We start from the raw sequence: 16861 nt of genomic DNA, 5'->3' as shown, positions 1-16861 counted from the left end.
GATGCAACATGCTTCCAATATGCTAAATAATTACAAAATAACAATATGTAAAGTATCTAAGTAAACGTTCATCACAGAGTTGCTTTTCCTCTTTCCCTAATAAGAAATCGCAAAATGGAAGGAGTAAAAGTAACCATTCACTGTACTGATGAGGTGTTGGGTGGTCAACAGGCACATAAAGAAGACTGATGTTGTTCTGTGATCTGCTTTCAGACAAGATCCTTCTCTCTCTCTCTCTCTCTCTCTCTCTCTCCCTCTCTCTCTCTCTCTCTCTCTCTCTCACACACACACACACACACACACACAATGTCCATTCCCTGCTGTGTAACTTCTGAGAGAGAGTTTTAGGTGGAATGTAGAATGGGTTAGAAGAGCAAGGAAGCTTGGAAGGATTGGGAGGAGGGGGGAGTGCAGATGAGCCCACCAAGGTGCAAGCGAATGAAGTTCAGTGTGGCAAACATTAAATTTTTTTGGGGAGGGGGGATAGGGGTGGATATAAAACAGAGGAAGAAAGAGACCAGGAAAAAAGGGTAGGTTGATGAAGTTCAGTGGAGGTATGGAAACAAAAGGTAGAAGCAGGTGTGGGACAGGTGCTAGCGGAGAATGAAGGGCCAAAAGATATGTTGGAATGATGTTCCAATGTACGTAATTTTGAGAGGTTGGTATGGGGCAGGGGTTGGGTACTGGGGCTCCAGATAGTAAGGGATGTGAAGCAAACACTAAAGAAAGCATGTTGTGGTCAACAGAATGACCTGTCACTGGCTAGTCAACTTTGTTTCTGGTTACAGTTGGCAGTGGCCATGTATTCTGGTGGACAACTACATGGTCAGGAGTCCACTACACACAGGAGGCGGCTGCACGGGTAGCTGGGAGGGACTGGGCAGTTTTTTAGGTTAGAGGATCTCAGGGAACCACAGAAGGAACGTCCGTCTAAAAGTGGGCAGATAAAACACAGTAAGGTAGTTGTAGAAACGATTGGTATTGTAGTTGTAAATTGTTGTGGCTGTGTTGGGAAAGAATCAAAGCTCCAAGCCCTAATAGAAAGAACTGAAGCTCAAATAGTTGTAGGTACAGAGAGCTGGCTAAAGCCAGAAATAAGTTCAGCCAAAATTTTTTCAAACAATCTAACAGTGTTCAGAAAGGATAGATTAAATACAGTTGGTGGTGGAGTATTTATTGCTGTCAGAGGTAGTTTGCCTTGTAGCGAAATTGAAGTAGATAGCTCATGTGAAATAGTGTGGGTAGAGGTTATACCTGAGAATCGGATTAAACTATTAATTGGATCATTTTAACGACCCCCCTGACTCAGAAGATATAGTTGCTGAACAGGTCAAAGAAAACTTGAGTCTCATTTCAAATAGGTACCCCACTCATATAATTATAGTCGGTGGTGACTTCAATCTACCCTTGATATGCTGGAAAAATTATACATTTAAAGCTGGTGGCAGGCGTAAAACGTCATCCGAAATTGTACTGAATGTTTTCTCAGAAAATTATTTTGAACAATTAGTTCATGAGCCCACTCGAAGCGTAAATGGTTGCGAAAGCATACTTGACCTTTTAGCAACAAATAATCCTGGACAAATAGTGAATATTGTGAGGAATACAGGGATTAGCGACCACAAGGCAGTTGCTGCTAGGCTGAATACCGTAACACCTACAACCATAAAAAAGAAACGCAAAGTATATCTATTTAAAGAAGCTGATAAAAATGCTCTTAACGCCTTTTTAAGAGACAGTCTTCACTCCTTCCGATCTGATCGTGTAAGTGCAGAAAAGCTGTGGAATGTTTTCAAAGAGATAGTATCGACAGCAATTGAGAGATACATACTACATAAATTAATAAGTGATGATACTGATCCCTCATAGTACACAAAATGGGTCAAATGGTTGCTGCAGAAGCAACGAAAAAAGCATGCCAAATTTAAAAGAACGCAAAATCCCCAAGATTGGCAAAGTTTTACAGAAGTTCGAAATATAGCGCGTACTTCAATGCGAGATGCTTTTAATAATTTCCAAAATGAAATTCTGTCTCGAAATCTGGCAGAGAACCCAAAGAGATTCTGGTCATACATAAAGCACACCAGTGACAAGACGCAGTAAATATCTTCACTGCGTGATAACAACGGTGAAGTCACTGATGGCAGTGCCACTAAAGCACAGTTATTAAACACAGTTTTCCCTAACTCATTCACCAAAGAAGACGAAGTAAATATTCCTGAATTCCAATCAAGAAATATCTAGATGAGAAACATAGAAGTAGATATCCTCAGTGTAATGAAGCAGTTTAAATCACTTAATAAAAGCAAGGCCTTCGGTCCAGATTGTGTACCAGTCAGGTTCCTCTCAGAGTATGCTGTTAAATAGCTCTATATTTAGCAATTATATACAACCACCCACTCACGGAAAGATCCGTACCCAAAGACTGGAAAATTGCTCAAAGTCACACCAATACCCAAAAAGGGAAGTAGGAGTAATCCGCTGAATTACAGGCCTATATCACAAATGTTGATTTGCAGTAGGGTTTTGGAACATATACTGCATTTGAATACTATGAAGTACCTCAAAGAAAACAATTTATTGACACATAGTCAGCACGGTTTCACAGAAAATATCGTTCTTGTGAAACACAACTAGCTCTTTATACTCATGAAGTAATAAGTGCTATCCACAGGGGATGTCAAATTGATTCCATATGTTTAGATTTCCAGAAGGCTCTTCACACCGTACCTCCAACCGTTTTCTAACCAAACTGTGTGCCTACGGAGTATCGCCTCAGTTGTACGACTGGATTCGTGATTTCCTGTCAGAAAGGTCACAGTTCGTAGTAATAGACAGAAAGTCATTGAGTAAAACAGAAGTATAGGATACAATCTGAGGAGCCATCTTAGATTGTTTGCAGATGATGCTGTCATTTACCATCTTGTAAAGTCATTAGATGATCAAAACAACTTGCAAAATGATTTAGATAAGATATCTGTATGGTGCGAAAAGTTGCAATTGACTGTGAATAAGGAAAAGTGTGAAGTTACTCACATGAGTACTAAAAGAAATCAGCTAAATTTGAATACATGATAAGTCACACAAATCTGAAGGCTGTAAATTCAACTAAATACTCAGGGATTACAATTACAAATAACATAAATTGGAGCAATCACATAGATAATATTGTAGGTAGAGCAAACCAAAGACTGCGATTCATCGGCAGAACACTTAGAAGGTGCACCAGGTCTACTAAAGAGACTGCTTACACCATGCTTGTCCGCCCTATTCTGGAGTATTTCTGTGCGGTGTGAGATCCGCATCAGGTGGGACTGACAGATGACATCGAAAAAGTACAAAGAAGGGCAGCTCATTTTGTATTCTGGCGAAATAGGGGAGATAGTGTCACAGACATGATACGTGAATTGGAGTGGCAATCATTAAAACAAAGGCGTTTTTCGTTGCGACGGGATCATCTCATGAAATTTCAGTTCTCCTCCAAATGCGAAAACATTCTGTTGGCACCCAGCTACATAGGGAGAAATGATCATCACGATAAAATAAGCAAAATCAGGGCTCGCGCAGAAAAATTTAAGTGTTCGTTTTTCCCGCGTGCCGTTTGAGAGTGGAACAATAGAGAGACAGCTTGAAGGTGGTACACTGAACCCTCTGCCAGGAACTTTATTGTGAATAACAGAGTAATCACGTAGATGTAGATGGTGGTCATGCCCACATAAAAGGCTTTGTAGAAGTTACAGCAGAGTTGGTATATGACATGAATGATCCATTAGTGGCCTAGAATCTGATAGGGAAGAATATGCTAGTTCAGGGACAGAGAGGGTATGCTGGATGGATGCATAGGAGATGTGTTGCATAGTGATACAATGGATAGGGGAGGGGCTTATATGTGCCAGCAGGTTGGAGCAAGATATTTTGTGCACTGGGTCAGCACTGGAATACCACTTCAGGTGAAGTGGGAAGGTTGTTCCTCACCTTAGGGTATTTGGTAATTGAAGCTCTTGCTGAGCATTTGGTTAAGTTGTTCCAGTTCATGGTGATATTGGGTACTGGGGGTGGGGGTGGTCCTTTGCAGCTGGTTTAGTGGTTGTTAGAGAATTTGGGGAATATGCAGATATGCCACAGGGGATCTATTTGTGGATTAGGATTGGAGGGTAGTTTGTGTAGGAATACTGTGCAAGGGACTGCTCACCACAGCTGATGTGACATCCACAGGTGGCCACTTGTTTTGATGTGGAATGAATTACAGCTAACAAATTTTAGGTCCTGTGGATGGTTAGCTGTACAGAGGTTTTAACAGAGCTGTCACAGAGGTAAAGTTCATGGCTCAGTAAAGTAGCATACAGTCACAAGAGTATCAGGTGAAACCGATAATAGAAAAGGTGTCGAGTCTGTTGAGTACTGAGGATAGAATGTACTGGCTATAATTACAGGTCATTACTACATCATCAATGAACCTGTATGAGACAAGGAGTTCAAGATCTTGAAGGCTTAAAACATTCCATTTATGTGACGTATAAACAGGTTGGTATACGAGACGTATTACAAAAGAAGGGGAACTTTTGAATTTTGAAAATAATTATGCAGGGTGAGTCAAAAAGGACTTTAGAACCTAGGAAACATAGATATTTATTGAGATAACTTAGAGAATCGACAGATGTGTCATTTTGCAACAAACAACCTCATGTCTCACTCATGCAGTGCATCAGTACCCCATTCCAGCATCAAGATCACCAGTGTAGTGCACACTTAAAATGGTTACTTTCAGTGGTGCGGAGCTTGCTCATTGTGTGTTTTGGTTTCATGAAACAAACTCTGCAACAACTGGTTGGCATAAATTTCACATTGAATACAATAACGAAACTCCAAGCAGGCCTACAATTTAGTTCACCTGCAAAATCGAATCTATGCAGCCGTTGCACAAGTTATGCCAGATTTTCTGAAATTAGTGTGGGAAGAAACTGATTACTGGTGGGATGTTTGTCGCTTTGCAAGTAGTAGTCACATCAAACCAAGGTAATACTTGAGACTTTTATGTGAAACTTGTGGTTGTTTGCTGCAAAATGACAATCTACCAATCCTGTAAGTTATCACAATAAATGTCTATATTGTTCCAAAGTTGCAAAGTTCTTTTTGATTCATTCTGTATTTGTCGGTCTTATCATAAACTTATGCCAACACTTTTTCCAGTCCCCCAAACAGTTGCAAAACTGGATCTTTGGGATAGCTTTTAGCTCCCTCAGCAATGTGTTTTAAGTTTTATTTAGGTTTGAAAAATTAAGCCTTTTAGTCTATTCTTTATTTTTGCAAACAGCAAAGTATCATAAAGGACCACATCTGGTGAATATGGAGGCTGTACCATCATTACAGTATTTTTTTGGTCAAAAATTCATGAACAAGCAACAAACTGAGAGCAGGTGTATTATCGTGGTGAATTATTTCACCACAAATCTGGGCATTGTTTTCAGATTGCTTCAGGCAAACAGCATTGAAATTGTATGTTGGGGCATTGAACTTGTATGTAGGATTTCTCAGTGATAATTTGATTTTATGACAAGAGCTCCTGGAGCACTACAGACGTTAAAATTGAAGAACACAGTAAGCATAACCTTCACATCTGCTCCCATTTGTTGAGCTGTTTTTTTGGTCTCGGGACCCTGAATTCTTCCACATGGAAAATTGAGACTTAATTCTCATGTCTTATTTGCAACCTCATATTCTGTCACCTGTTATGACATGTTTCAATAGTTCTGCAAGAGTGTTGACTACTTGTGTCTCCTGAGCAACTTCCATGCACTGCTGTTTTTGTTCCAAATTCATCAATTTTGGAATAAATTTTGCTGTCACAGGTTTCACATCCAAAACAAACAAACACGCATGCGCACACACACGCACGCACGCATGCGCACGCACGCACGCATGCGCACGCGCGCGCGCACACACACACACACACACACACACACACACACACACACAAAAATCATGGTATGAGCCAACTGATATGCCAATAACATCAGCAACTTCTCTGATTGTGATTTCACAATCGTCCATAATCATTCCTTTCAGTTTTCCACAATTTCAGTGATTGATGTGCTGGGACATTGCAGGGTGCTTGTCATCTCCAATGTCTTCATGAGCTTCATCAAAAGATTTGCAGCACTCATAAACTTTGTTTTACTCATAGCAGACTCAACAAAACCAATATTTAACATTTTTAAAATTTTCTGCATTTCATCCCATTCTTATAGAAACATTTAACATACATTCCCTGATCCACTGTATAGTGGAACTGAACCAGGATTACCAATCACCATCAGACATACAACAACAGTACCAATTTCTATAGAAGCCAAAGTAGTTTTACTGTAACATTTTAAATGTGGTACAACAACTGAAACAACCAAATTAAAACAAGGCTACTACTGCTCCACAGCACTGTTGATTTTCATGTTCAACAACAAATAAAACATGAAATTACAATGAAATCCAGACCAGAGCTGCTTACAGCTGTTGATAAATATCAACGGGGACAGTTGAAAATATGTGCCCCAACCAGATTTGAACCCGGGATCTCCTGCTTACATGGCAGATGCTCTACTTGAGTGAGCCACCGAGGACACACAGGATAGTGGGACTGCAGAGACTTATCTCTGGCATGCTCCCTGTGAAACCCACACTTATAACTTACTGTCCACACACTACATTTGTAGTGTCCCTGCCCACTATACTCATTACTCGCAGCAGTCAATCTACTGATTCCCATAAGAGTTTGAACAATGTGAGTGCATCCGCACTTAATAAGATCATTGGCCAGTAAGCCTTATATATATGAAAATACCATCTTCATACAAATAAAATGAGCACACTGGTGGCCCACAGTATTCTCATTTCTGCCAATCAGTGCTAGCAATGCACTGTTGGTCCAGTTTTAAATTAACTGCAATTTCCATAACTTTTTGTTAACACATGAATTTGGCTATCTTAAAAGTAACAACTGCATTCCCTTTGCTTCGATTGTCAGCAGTGTAATGATAGTAAACTGTAGCGATCGACAATGAATGCAAATCATGGATAGAATTCTGTTTTGATGCATGAATCTCCAAGTTCACAGTTCCTAATTAACTCACACAGGTGTTAATTTCCGTACAGACGGAAGTGTCCCCGATGATAATGGGTTGAGAAGACAGGAGATGTAGGGGTCGAATCTGCTGGGGCTCGGTGCACCAATCTGCCCATTGGGGCAAGTCCAGTAGTTGTAACAGGAGACATGGGCGATGTGTCGGCGTCCGTAGGTCATGAACAATTGTATTTACAAAGAAGTTTCGGTTTCCCAGGTGCAAATATTTGTAGGTAACTTCAGATGAAGAATAAATTCACAAGCACCAGATCTACAAATATAACTTTCAGGAGACCAAAGCAGGGAAGGTTCCAGGAATTGGAACAGCATGTTGCATGGTACATGAGAGAAAAGAATTCACAATCACTTGAGAAGTTAACAGTCGTAGATGTACATGCAGATGTAAATGATGGTGCTGAAGATAAAGAAAGAAGAGTTTTCTACCATCATGAGCCACAGAATCCAAAGCGAGCATGGGCTGGGACACGAGGATAAGTTACACCAAAGAACAATGCTAGCCCACTGTCTTCTTGCAGCACAGGATAAACAGTTGTTTTCATTTCAGAATCCTGCAATGAGTCTCACCAATATTTGCTAGGCCATATGAGCAATGCTAATTATGGTGGTTAATTTTAATATGCGATTAACTGTTACAACTGATGTAAAGGGCATCTAAAGTGTTCTTAACAAGTTCTGCAAACAAAAAGGCCAGAATAACAGTCATTCTGATGCTGAGACAGGTTGCAGGAAGCTGACCCCATATATGTGTTGTAACGTCAAGTTGAACAAATATATTTCTAAGACGACACAATACATGTAAGTCACAGAGCAAGTAAACAAAGTAAGACAAGTGTACACTGTAACAGTCAAATCAGAACTGAGTCCAAGTCTAGCGGCCACAGGCTGGCTGGTCGCTTAGGTGGCGTGGCTGCTGCATGGCTGGCATGTAGAGGACGCGCGTAACTGCGCGGCAGCACTTTGAAAGCTCGGCGAGTCACAACACTTTTCCCCTCTTTTTGCACTGGTCTTGATGGAGGTGGCCTGTAGATTGCTTATGTCCATAGGTGTTGTTTGACTGGCCGTAAAGTCTCAAGGAGGAGGCTTCCCGTACAGACGGAAGTGTCCCCGATGATAACAGGTCGAAAAGACAGGAGACGTAGGGGTCGAATCTGCTGGGGCTCGGTGCACAAATCTGCCCATTGCGGCAAGTCCGGTTGTTGTAACAGGAGACATGGGCGATGTGTTGGCGTCCGTAGGAGAAGGAGGGGAGTAGAGTTGCTCTGACAGATAATGGTCTTCCGGTTCCTACATGGGCACGTCTCCTGGTGACATCTGTTCTTGTACTGGCACCGAGATGATGGTGAGAGGTCTGCGTTGTGAGTAATGAGAGATGCCAAGATCCTGAGCGTCAGGTAGAGCCGAAGGTGGTTTCGCGGCATTTGGAACAGGCGTTGCTGGCAAATGAGGCCAAAGCTGGCCCGAATGACGCACTGCAACAACCGTGTCTGTCTGGATTTCATACAGGCGTCTGCCACGGTGTCGTAAGATGCGGCCATTTTGGCCGTCTGTCATATCCCCGTACCCATACAAGGTCGCCGGAGGTGAACCAGCCAAGCAAAGGCACCCGCAGCCGTGAGGTGGAAGGCCACAGAAGATGAAGTAGCGTGCGGGGCTGTCGGCCATGTAAGAGCTCAGCCGGGCTGTGGTCGCCCATGGGAATGAAACGGTATAAAGCCAGAAATTGGAGAAGTGCGTCATCAGCAGCAGAAGAAGTCAGGAGTTTCCTCATCTGAGCATTAAATGTGCGGACCAGTCGCTCAGCCTCACCGTTTGACTGTGGATGGAACGGAGGGGCCATGACATGAATGACACCGTGATGGGCACAAAAATCCGCAAATTCGGAAGAGGCAAATTGCGGACCATTATCAGTAACAAGAGTAGAGGGAAGGCCTTCCAAAGAGAAAATGCGAGCTAGAGCATTTGTGGTTGCCGCAGTGGTAGGCAACATGCAACGGACAATGAAAGGAAAGTTAGAGTAGGTGTCAATTACGAGTAGCCAATAAGTACCTAAAAAAGGTCCCGCGAAGTGAGCATGAATACGCTCCCAGGGCTTCTCAGGTGAAGGCCACAGCGACAAAGATGACTTCGGGGCGGCCTGTGATGCACAAGGGCCGCAGGCAGCGACCATGTGTGCGATTTCAGAGTCGATGCCGGGCCAGTACACATGACGGCGTGCCAGAGATTTTGTGCGAGACACACCCCAGTGCCCTTGGTGAAGGACGCGCAAGACCGAAGCACGCAAAGACACAGGTACCACAACATGCGGCGAAGCATTGTTGGTGGGAAGAAGGATAACACCATCCCTAGCCATGATGCGGTAGCGCAAAGCGTAGTAGTTCCGCAACAGGTCAGAAGTCTTAGCGGACAGACAATCTGGCCAACCCTTCTGAATACAGCGTAAAACCCGGGAGAGGGTAGATCAGAACCCGTAGCAGCCGCCAGCCGGTCCCTGGTGATGGAGTACCCGTCCGTAACCCGCTGCTCGGCAACATCCAGGTGGAAACACAAAAGTTCGTCCCTATCAAATGCCAGATCAGTACCCATGGGAAGGCGAGACAGTGCATCAGCATTCGCATGTTGAGCCGTCGGCCAGAAATGAATCTCATAATTGAAATGAGACAAGTAAAGAGCCCAATGCTGGAGGCTGTGTGCAGCCTTGTTGGGAAACGACATTGATGCATGAAACAAGGAAACAAGTGGTTTGTGGTCCGTAACAAGATGAAATTTGGTTCCATAAAGAAAAACACCAAACTTATGAAGAGCATAAATAATGGCCAAAGCTTTTTTTTAAATTTGAGAATATTTTCGATGGGCATCCGTGAGCGTTTTGGAGGCATAAGTAATGGGTTGTTCAGAACCGTCAGAAAAACGGTGTGCAAGGACTGCACCAACCCCGTATTGAGAGGCGTCCGTGGCAAGAACAAGATGTTGGCCAGGTCGATAAGTAGCCAGGCACAGGGCCTGTTTCAGCATAGTCTTCAAGTTCCGGAATGCCGCATCGCATGACGCGGACCAGTGAAAACACACATTTTTATGCAACAGGCGATGCAACGGCTGAGCCACCGAAACCGCAGACGGTAAAAACCTGTGATAGTATGCTATTTTCCTTTGCTGAAGCGGACGAATACCATCCCGAGAGAGTTGAAACCCCAAGTACGTGATAGATGCCTGAAAAAATTTTGATTCCTGAAGATTACACTTAAGACCGGCAGTCTGTAAGACATGAAAAAGTGTGCGGAGATTCTGAAGATGTTCTTCAGTGGTGGAGCCAGTGACAACAATGTCGTCCATGTAATTGATACACCCAGGGACAGGGAGCAATAATTGTTGCAAGAATCGCTGGAAGAGAGCAGGGGCGCTGGCAACCCTGAATGGCAATAATTGGTATTGATAGAGGCCGAAAGGCGTGTTAAGGACCAGAAACTGCCGGGAAGCAGCGTCGAGAGGAAGTTGATGATAAGCTTCTGACAGGTCAAGTTTAGAAAAATACTGGCCTCCAGCAAGTTTAGTGAACAGTTCTTCAGGACGGGGCATAGGGTAAGTGTCGATGAGGCATTGAGCACTTACAGTGGCTTTGAAATCGCCACAGAGACGAATATCACCATTGGTCTTAGCATCGACAACGACAGGAGAGGACCACTCACTGGAAGTGACAGGAAGCAAGACCCCTGAAGCAGTGAGATGATCCAGCTCCCGTTTGACCCAATCATGAAGGGCCACAGGAATGGGCCAAGCCCAAAAAAACTTTGGCCGAGCCGTGGGTTTGAGCATGATTTGAGCTTCAAAGTCATTTGCTTGGCCTAACCCAGCAGAAAAAAGGGACGAAAATGTTGTCGACAAGGAATCCAATTGAGTATAAGGAATAGCATCAGAGATGATATTGACAGAGTCATCTATGGAGAACCCAAAAACGTGAAAGGCATCGAAACCAAAACGATTCTCTGCGTTACTCTGGCCGACCACAAATATGGGAACAGTGCGAACGATGGATTTGTAAGATACCTCAGCATTAAATTGTCTCAAGAGAGAAATCTTCTGTTTATTGTACGTCTGTAATTGCTGCATGACAGGTGACAGGATTGGAGAACCCAACTGAAGATACGTCTGAGAGCTGATGATAGTGGTAGCAGAACCAGTATCCACCTGCATGCGAACATCCCGACCAAGGATTTGGACAGTGAGAAATAACTTCCCTGAAAGGGAAAAAGTACCATTGACAGACAACACAGAAGCAGAATCAGAATCAGTGTCACGTTCATGAACATCAGGTATGTGGTCAGATTTGCAAACGGATGACACATGACCCTTCTTTTTGCATTTGTAACACACAGCCCAACGTTGTGGACAATCTTCTTGTGAATGTTGCGTAAAACACCGTGGACATGAAGGAGTTGCCGTGGGTTTTGCTGCAATTTCTTAGAGGTTTGTTTACGGTTAGGCTGAGGCTGCGCTTGGGAACGTACTGCAGCCACATCGGCTGGCGGGGACACGCTGCACGCTTCGTCAACAGCGCACAGAGGTTGTACTTCCCCGACGTCACCCCACACCTCTATTTGCGCCCCAGCGGCGCGAGAAATTTCAAAAGACTGAGCGATGGATAGGACTTCATCTAGAGTCGGATTTGCCAACTGAAGGCACGTTGCCTAAATTCTTTGTCGGACACCAATCGGATAATAGCATCCCACACCATGGAAACGGTGTAGGATTCTTTGTGAACTTCAGTAACAAATTGACACTTTCTACTGAGGCCGTGAAATTCAGCAGCCCAAGCGCAATAGGACTGATTCGGTTGTTTCTGACAATGATAAAAGGCAACACGAGAGGCTACCACATGCGTTAGCTTTTGAAAATAGACGGACAGAAGTGAGCACATTTCAGCAAAGGACAAAGACGCAGGATCTTTCAAAGGAGCCAATTGCGACAACAACTGATACATTTGAGGTGAAATCCATGAAAGGAACAGAGACTTACATGTTTGTTCGTCCGCGACATGAAATGCCAAGAAGTGCTGTCGAAGACTTTTTCGTAATCAGAACATTCTTCGGCTGTCTAGTTGTAAGGAGGTATAGACAACGATGAGACATCGCATTTGATGCCACGACGAAATCACAAATCGCAGATGTGAGAAATGTTTGTTGTTCAATGAGATCTTGCAATAGTTGCTCTAAAGTAGCCATGAAAACCAGTGGGTCAACGACGAAAAAGAAAAATCCACTACCTCGTCACCAATTGTTGTAACGTCAAGTTGAACAAATATATTTCTAGGACGACACAATACATGTAAGTCACAGAGCAAGTAAACAAAGTAAGACGAGTGTACACTGTAACAGTCAAATCAGCACTGAGTCCAAGTCTAGTGGCCGCTGGCTGGCTGGCCGCTTAGGTGGCGCGGTTGCTGCCTGGTTGGCAGACAGCGCCGCATGTAGAGGACGCACGTATCTGCATGGCGGCACTTTGAAATATCGGCGAGTCACAACAATATGGTCCTTGGCAGGATAACTATACCAAAAGAGAAATTTCTTGCAGGCTGATTAATTACATGACGCTAAAATGGATGAAGGTTGTTTGGAAGAAAATACTGGGCTATTTTCTTAACAGAAGGAGAATTCTGACAGAGAACACTTCGACCATGATGTTAAGGATCTGATATCAAAGAGTAACACAGATCTAGAAATCATTCTGGGGACTTGATGCCACAACTTTTTGGATGGTGTTATGATTAGACTTTCCAAGGCTCACCCGCAACAGGTTTTCAGAGGGTGACTACTCTAAGACCATATCTTCACTTCAAAATGGATCAGGCAATTGATCATTATCACCCGGAAAAGAACCTCAAGTGAATCCATAAAGGAAGGCTTTAAAAAGTGTTACATTTCAGAAGTCATGAACAGTACAGAAGATGGTATAATGTGGGAGGACTGCCAAGAAAGAAGATGAAATGGCAGCAGGCTTACAAATAAAAGTTTATTCTCTTAGATAGTAAGCAAAAATGTGTTGTTAAAGCAAGAATGCTTGTGACCTTTTTTCAAAAAATTATATTTCAATTTCTATTACCAAAACAGGAGCAGTTAAAAAATAATATATGCTCACAAAAGCGAGTGTTAATCTTTTCTGGCTGATCTTAAGATATCCCATATCAGTCTGTAATTCAAAGTAGTCAGAATTGGCCAAAAATCATTAGACCTCTTCAAATTAGAAAGTTGTCTCATATTTAGGGTTGCTTATTGTCACATAAATATAGTAGTTTTAGGTAAGGATGTAATATAGGATACAGAAGAGATGGATGAGGCAAAGTCTGTAACTAAGGAGAGAAGTAGGAGGCAAACCAAATAAAAATATGAAGTGAAGAAAATGAGAAACACGAAGGAGAGCCAACTGACAATAGGAGAGAGTAAGTCAGATATTGTCAAACAGCAAACAACATATTTTATAGAACATACCCAAAATCTGTTCCATTACATATTGTCCTGTCTAAAATAATTTTAGTGGGTAACACAAATTAGATTTGTATGAAACTAACACTAAACATTAACTATTACAAATACACGTTTTTTCAATACAATGTACGTTCTCTCCAGATACCTCACTCTTATGACCCTACAGAAGGAAACTTATTTATCAACTTATTCTCCCATCCATCTACATTCAAACTATATTAATATTTTACATTGGTGTCACTTGAATATTTCTCATTTATTCCATTGTTTAGTTAATCTATATTTTTTCCCCATTTCACTACCTTCCTGCCTTCTCCTCCCTAACATTGTATTCCATTTCTTGAGGTTGGTATCACATCAAATTTTTTTAGTGTTCTTTTGTCTCAAGTTTTCAGTAGAGTTAAATGTCTTGTGGATGGGAGTCATTTTTTATATAATGATACTGACTGAAGCTGCTTAATGTGAATATTTACAGTATTATCAAACTAGTGTCAGAATTAAAAATGTTGATCTTTAGTGTTGTGATAACTGCCTAGAATGCATTACTGATGTGTGCTTTACCATATTCCATCAAAAATATGTTTGTGGTGTGTTCAGACACAGGCATGACCTAGTAAAAAAACTCCCAACTTGAAAAATACTGAAAATACTGAAGTGCACAACATGAAGAAATGAACATGAGACTTAATGTCAGTGTTAGCTCAGGATATCTGTTAACCCAAAGAAGACTGTTAACTACTGGTGAGGAGTGTTGCTTAAATCCTTTAGTTACCTCCTGCAAATGAGATGGCTATAGTACAGAGATCAGCAGGTCTACTTACATAACTCTGTATACACTTCTGGTTCGTAAGATGTCGCTGCTGTTTGTGCCTTTTCAAAGATTGTTTTGTGTGACACTTGCTTATATGTACACATCATACACAGCTGTGTGTAGTGTTACTCAATTGCTTGCAAGGTTTGCTTGCATACTGCCTCTGCTATGTGGAAGCTGTTACGTGTGAAGACTTCGCAACTGGAATAAAATGTTTTTCTAATGAGGTAATGACAGCATACAAGCATTCACAGCATAGAATGTACACTAGGTTAACACTGATATTACATCTCAGGTTGGTTTTTCTACATGTCCTGCACTTAGTAATGTGTTCAATATTTTTTTTTTAGTTGAAGAGTTTCTTATTGGAACATGGCAATGTTTGTGTCTGACCACAAACTGAATACATTCACAACAGAACGTGATAAAACATGCACGGATAATGCTTGGTATCTGTATGAATACCTTTAATCATACCAGTGACGATGGGTGTAATGTGAAATACTAGTTCAGCAGCACAGGAGGTAAATATTGATATTGTTCACCTTAAGTAAACATTAGTATATCAAAAATAGTCTTCACCCACTGTATACAAGCTGGTGAGCCTTCTTCTTCTTTCCGAAATGTTTCTGCTTATGCAGATCACTCACAGAGCCTCTTCCAAGCTTCTCATTTCTGCCACACTGTATCATTCAGCATTTATTCTCATTGCAGTCCTCTTCGGTTCGCGCCATCTTTCACCTGGGTTGGATTATTTGGGGAAGGAGACCAGACAGTGAGGTCATCGGTTTCATTGGATTAGGCAAAGAAGAGGAAGGAAGTCGGCCATGCCCTTTCAAAGGAACCATCCCGGCATTTGCCTGGAGTGATTTAGGGAAATCACGGAAAACCTAAATCAGGATGGCCGGACGCGGGATTGAACCGTCGTCCTCTTTCACCTGGTTTCTCCATCTTGTTTGCGGTCTTCCGTCTCGTCTCCTTCCAGATTCTGTTAATTCCAGAGTTCTTCTTGTCCTATTCGTTTAATGGAGCCAAACCATTAAAGCCTCTTTCTCTCCATAGTTCCTTTTCGGGGATGGATCTGAAAGGTTTCTCTTACTGTTTTGTTCCTTATTCTGTCCTTTCTCAACCTTATCCAGCATCCTTTGTAGAAAGAGCATCTCTATCGCTTGTATTCTGTTTACATCTTTCTTTGTCCAGACCCAACATCTGATCCACAGTTCAAAATTGACAGATAATATGACTTAAATATCATGATCTTTGCTTGGCATGTATGTTCCCATTTCTAATTGCATCCAATACATAATAATAAAATTGTGAACAATTTTTATCCTCTCCAAGACTTGATCCTTGATGTTTCCTTTCTTGGTTAACTCACTTCCTATATATTGGGAAGCATCTACTTTTTTAAAAATTATAACTAGCATCCTTCATTTTTTTCATTTTTCCTGCTGATTTTCATTACCCTGTTTTCTGTTAAGCTGATTTCCAAGCCAGCTTCTTCAGTTCCTCTCTGCTAGGTATTTAGTTGTTCTTCCAATTTCTGCTCATTCCTAAAACCAGCATATGCTATGATTTTCATATCATCTCCCACTAGTCCGTCCGCTCGTCCACATCTTGGGAGATGGGCAATGACATCAAGTAGGAGATTGCCTGTAAGGGCAAAGTACAGTGGGGACTGTGTGCCCTGAGACAATTACAGTAGCTGTGAAGGTCCTACAGGAGCTCTGAGGGAATGTTTGGTGTTGAAACCAGACATTTGTTTTACCAGTTACTTCACTACCTTTATCATTATTAGGTATTTGGCAAAAACAAAAATGTAACACAACACAATAAGAACTATACTTATTATAAAGGATACTCAAAAGCATAACGATGTACGTCTCAAGCACAAACTGTCCCTGGGAAGAGCCATGAATATATGCCACACCTCCAGATGATGTTTTATGAACAAATGGAGGGCCCCGTATATGGTTCCACATTTGTCCGGAAACCATTGCGAAACAAAATGACTAGAACAAAAATATTAATAAACGAAGGTATTATTACACACAAGAAAACAAAAATAACAACTCGAATTACTTAAGATACAACTGTGAAACAATCCGTAACTGCTAAAGACACTGTATTTCAGAGGACTAGAATATACAATTAAAACTAGTCATACAGATATCTAACTGAAAAAAATACAATATTTTTTTTGGTAAGTCTATCAATATCAATGTTAATTGTTTTCATATGTCCCTTACCACAGCAATAACTGCCCAACAGTTTTTATTGTAAAGAAAGTCTAGGTTGTTACGTCGCAAATAGATAAATCCTGCAACTAGAGCAGATAGTAATACTAGTGCAACGGTACCAGAGTAATTTGGTGGCCTAAACACCCGAATCTGTAAAAGGAAAAACAAAATTCATCAAAACAAAGCAATTAATAAA

General features: G+C 41.8%; 1 protein-coding gene across 1 annotated transcript in view; it reads right to left on the bottom strand.

The window, feature by feature from the left end:
* Nucleotides 1-16861, bottom strand: part of LOC126252947 (tumor suppressor candidate 3) — a 53514-nt gene that overhangs the window by 11050 nt on the left and 25603 nt on the right. The window contains exons 5-6 of the mRNA XM_049953959.1: nucleotides 16675-16815; nucleotides 16287-16437 (exon numbers count right to left, since the gene is read on the bottom strand). Of these exons, the coding sequence (XP_049809916.1) occupies nucleotides 16287-16437; nucleotides 16675-16815 (292 nt within the window). The remainder of the gene's footprint in view (nucleotides 1-16286; nucleotides 16438-16674; nucleotides 16816-16861) is intronic.

This window comes from Schistocerca nitens, chromosome 4 (assembly GCF_023898315.1).
Source record: "Schistocerca nitens isolate TAMUIC-IGC-003100 chromosome 4, iqSchNite1.1, whole genome shotgun sequence".
NCBI classification, from domain to species: Eukaryota; Metazoa; Arthropoda; class Insecta; order Orthoptera; family Acrididae; genus Schistocerca; species Schistocerca nitens.
The sequence above is the reverse complement of the archived record's forward strand: the minus strand, read 5'-3'. Positions and strand labels throughout refer to the sequence as shown.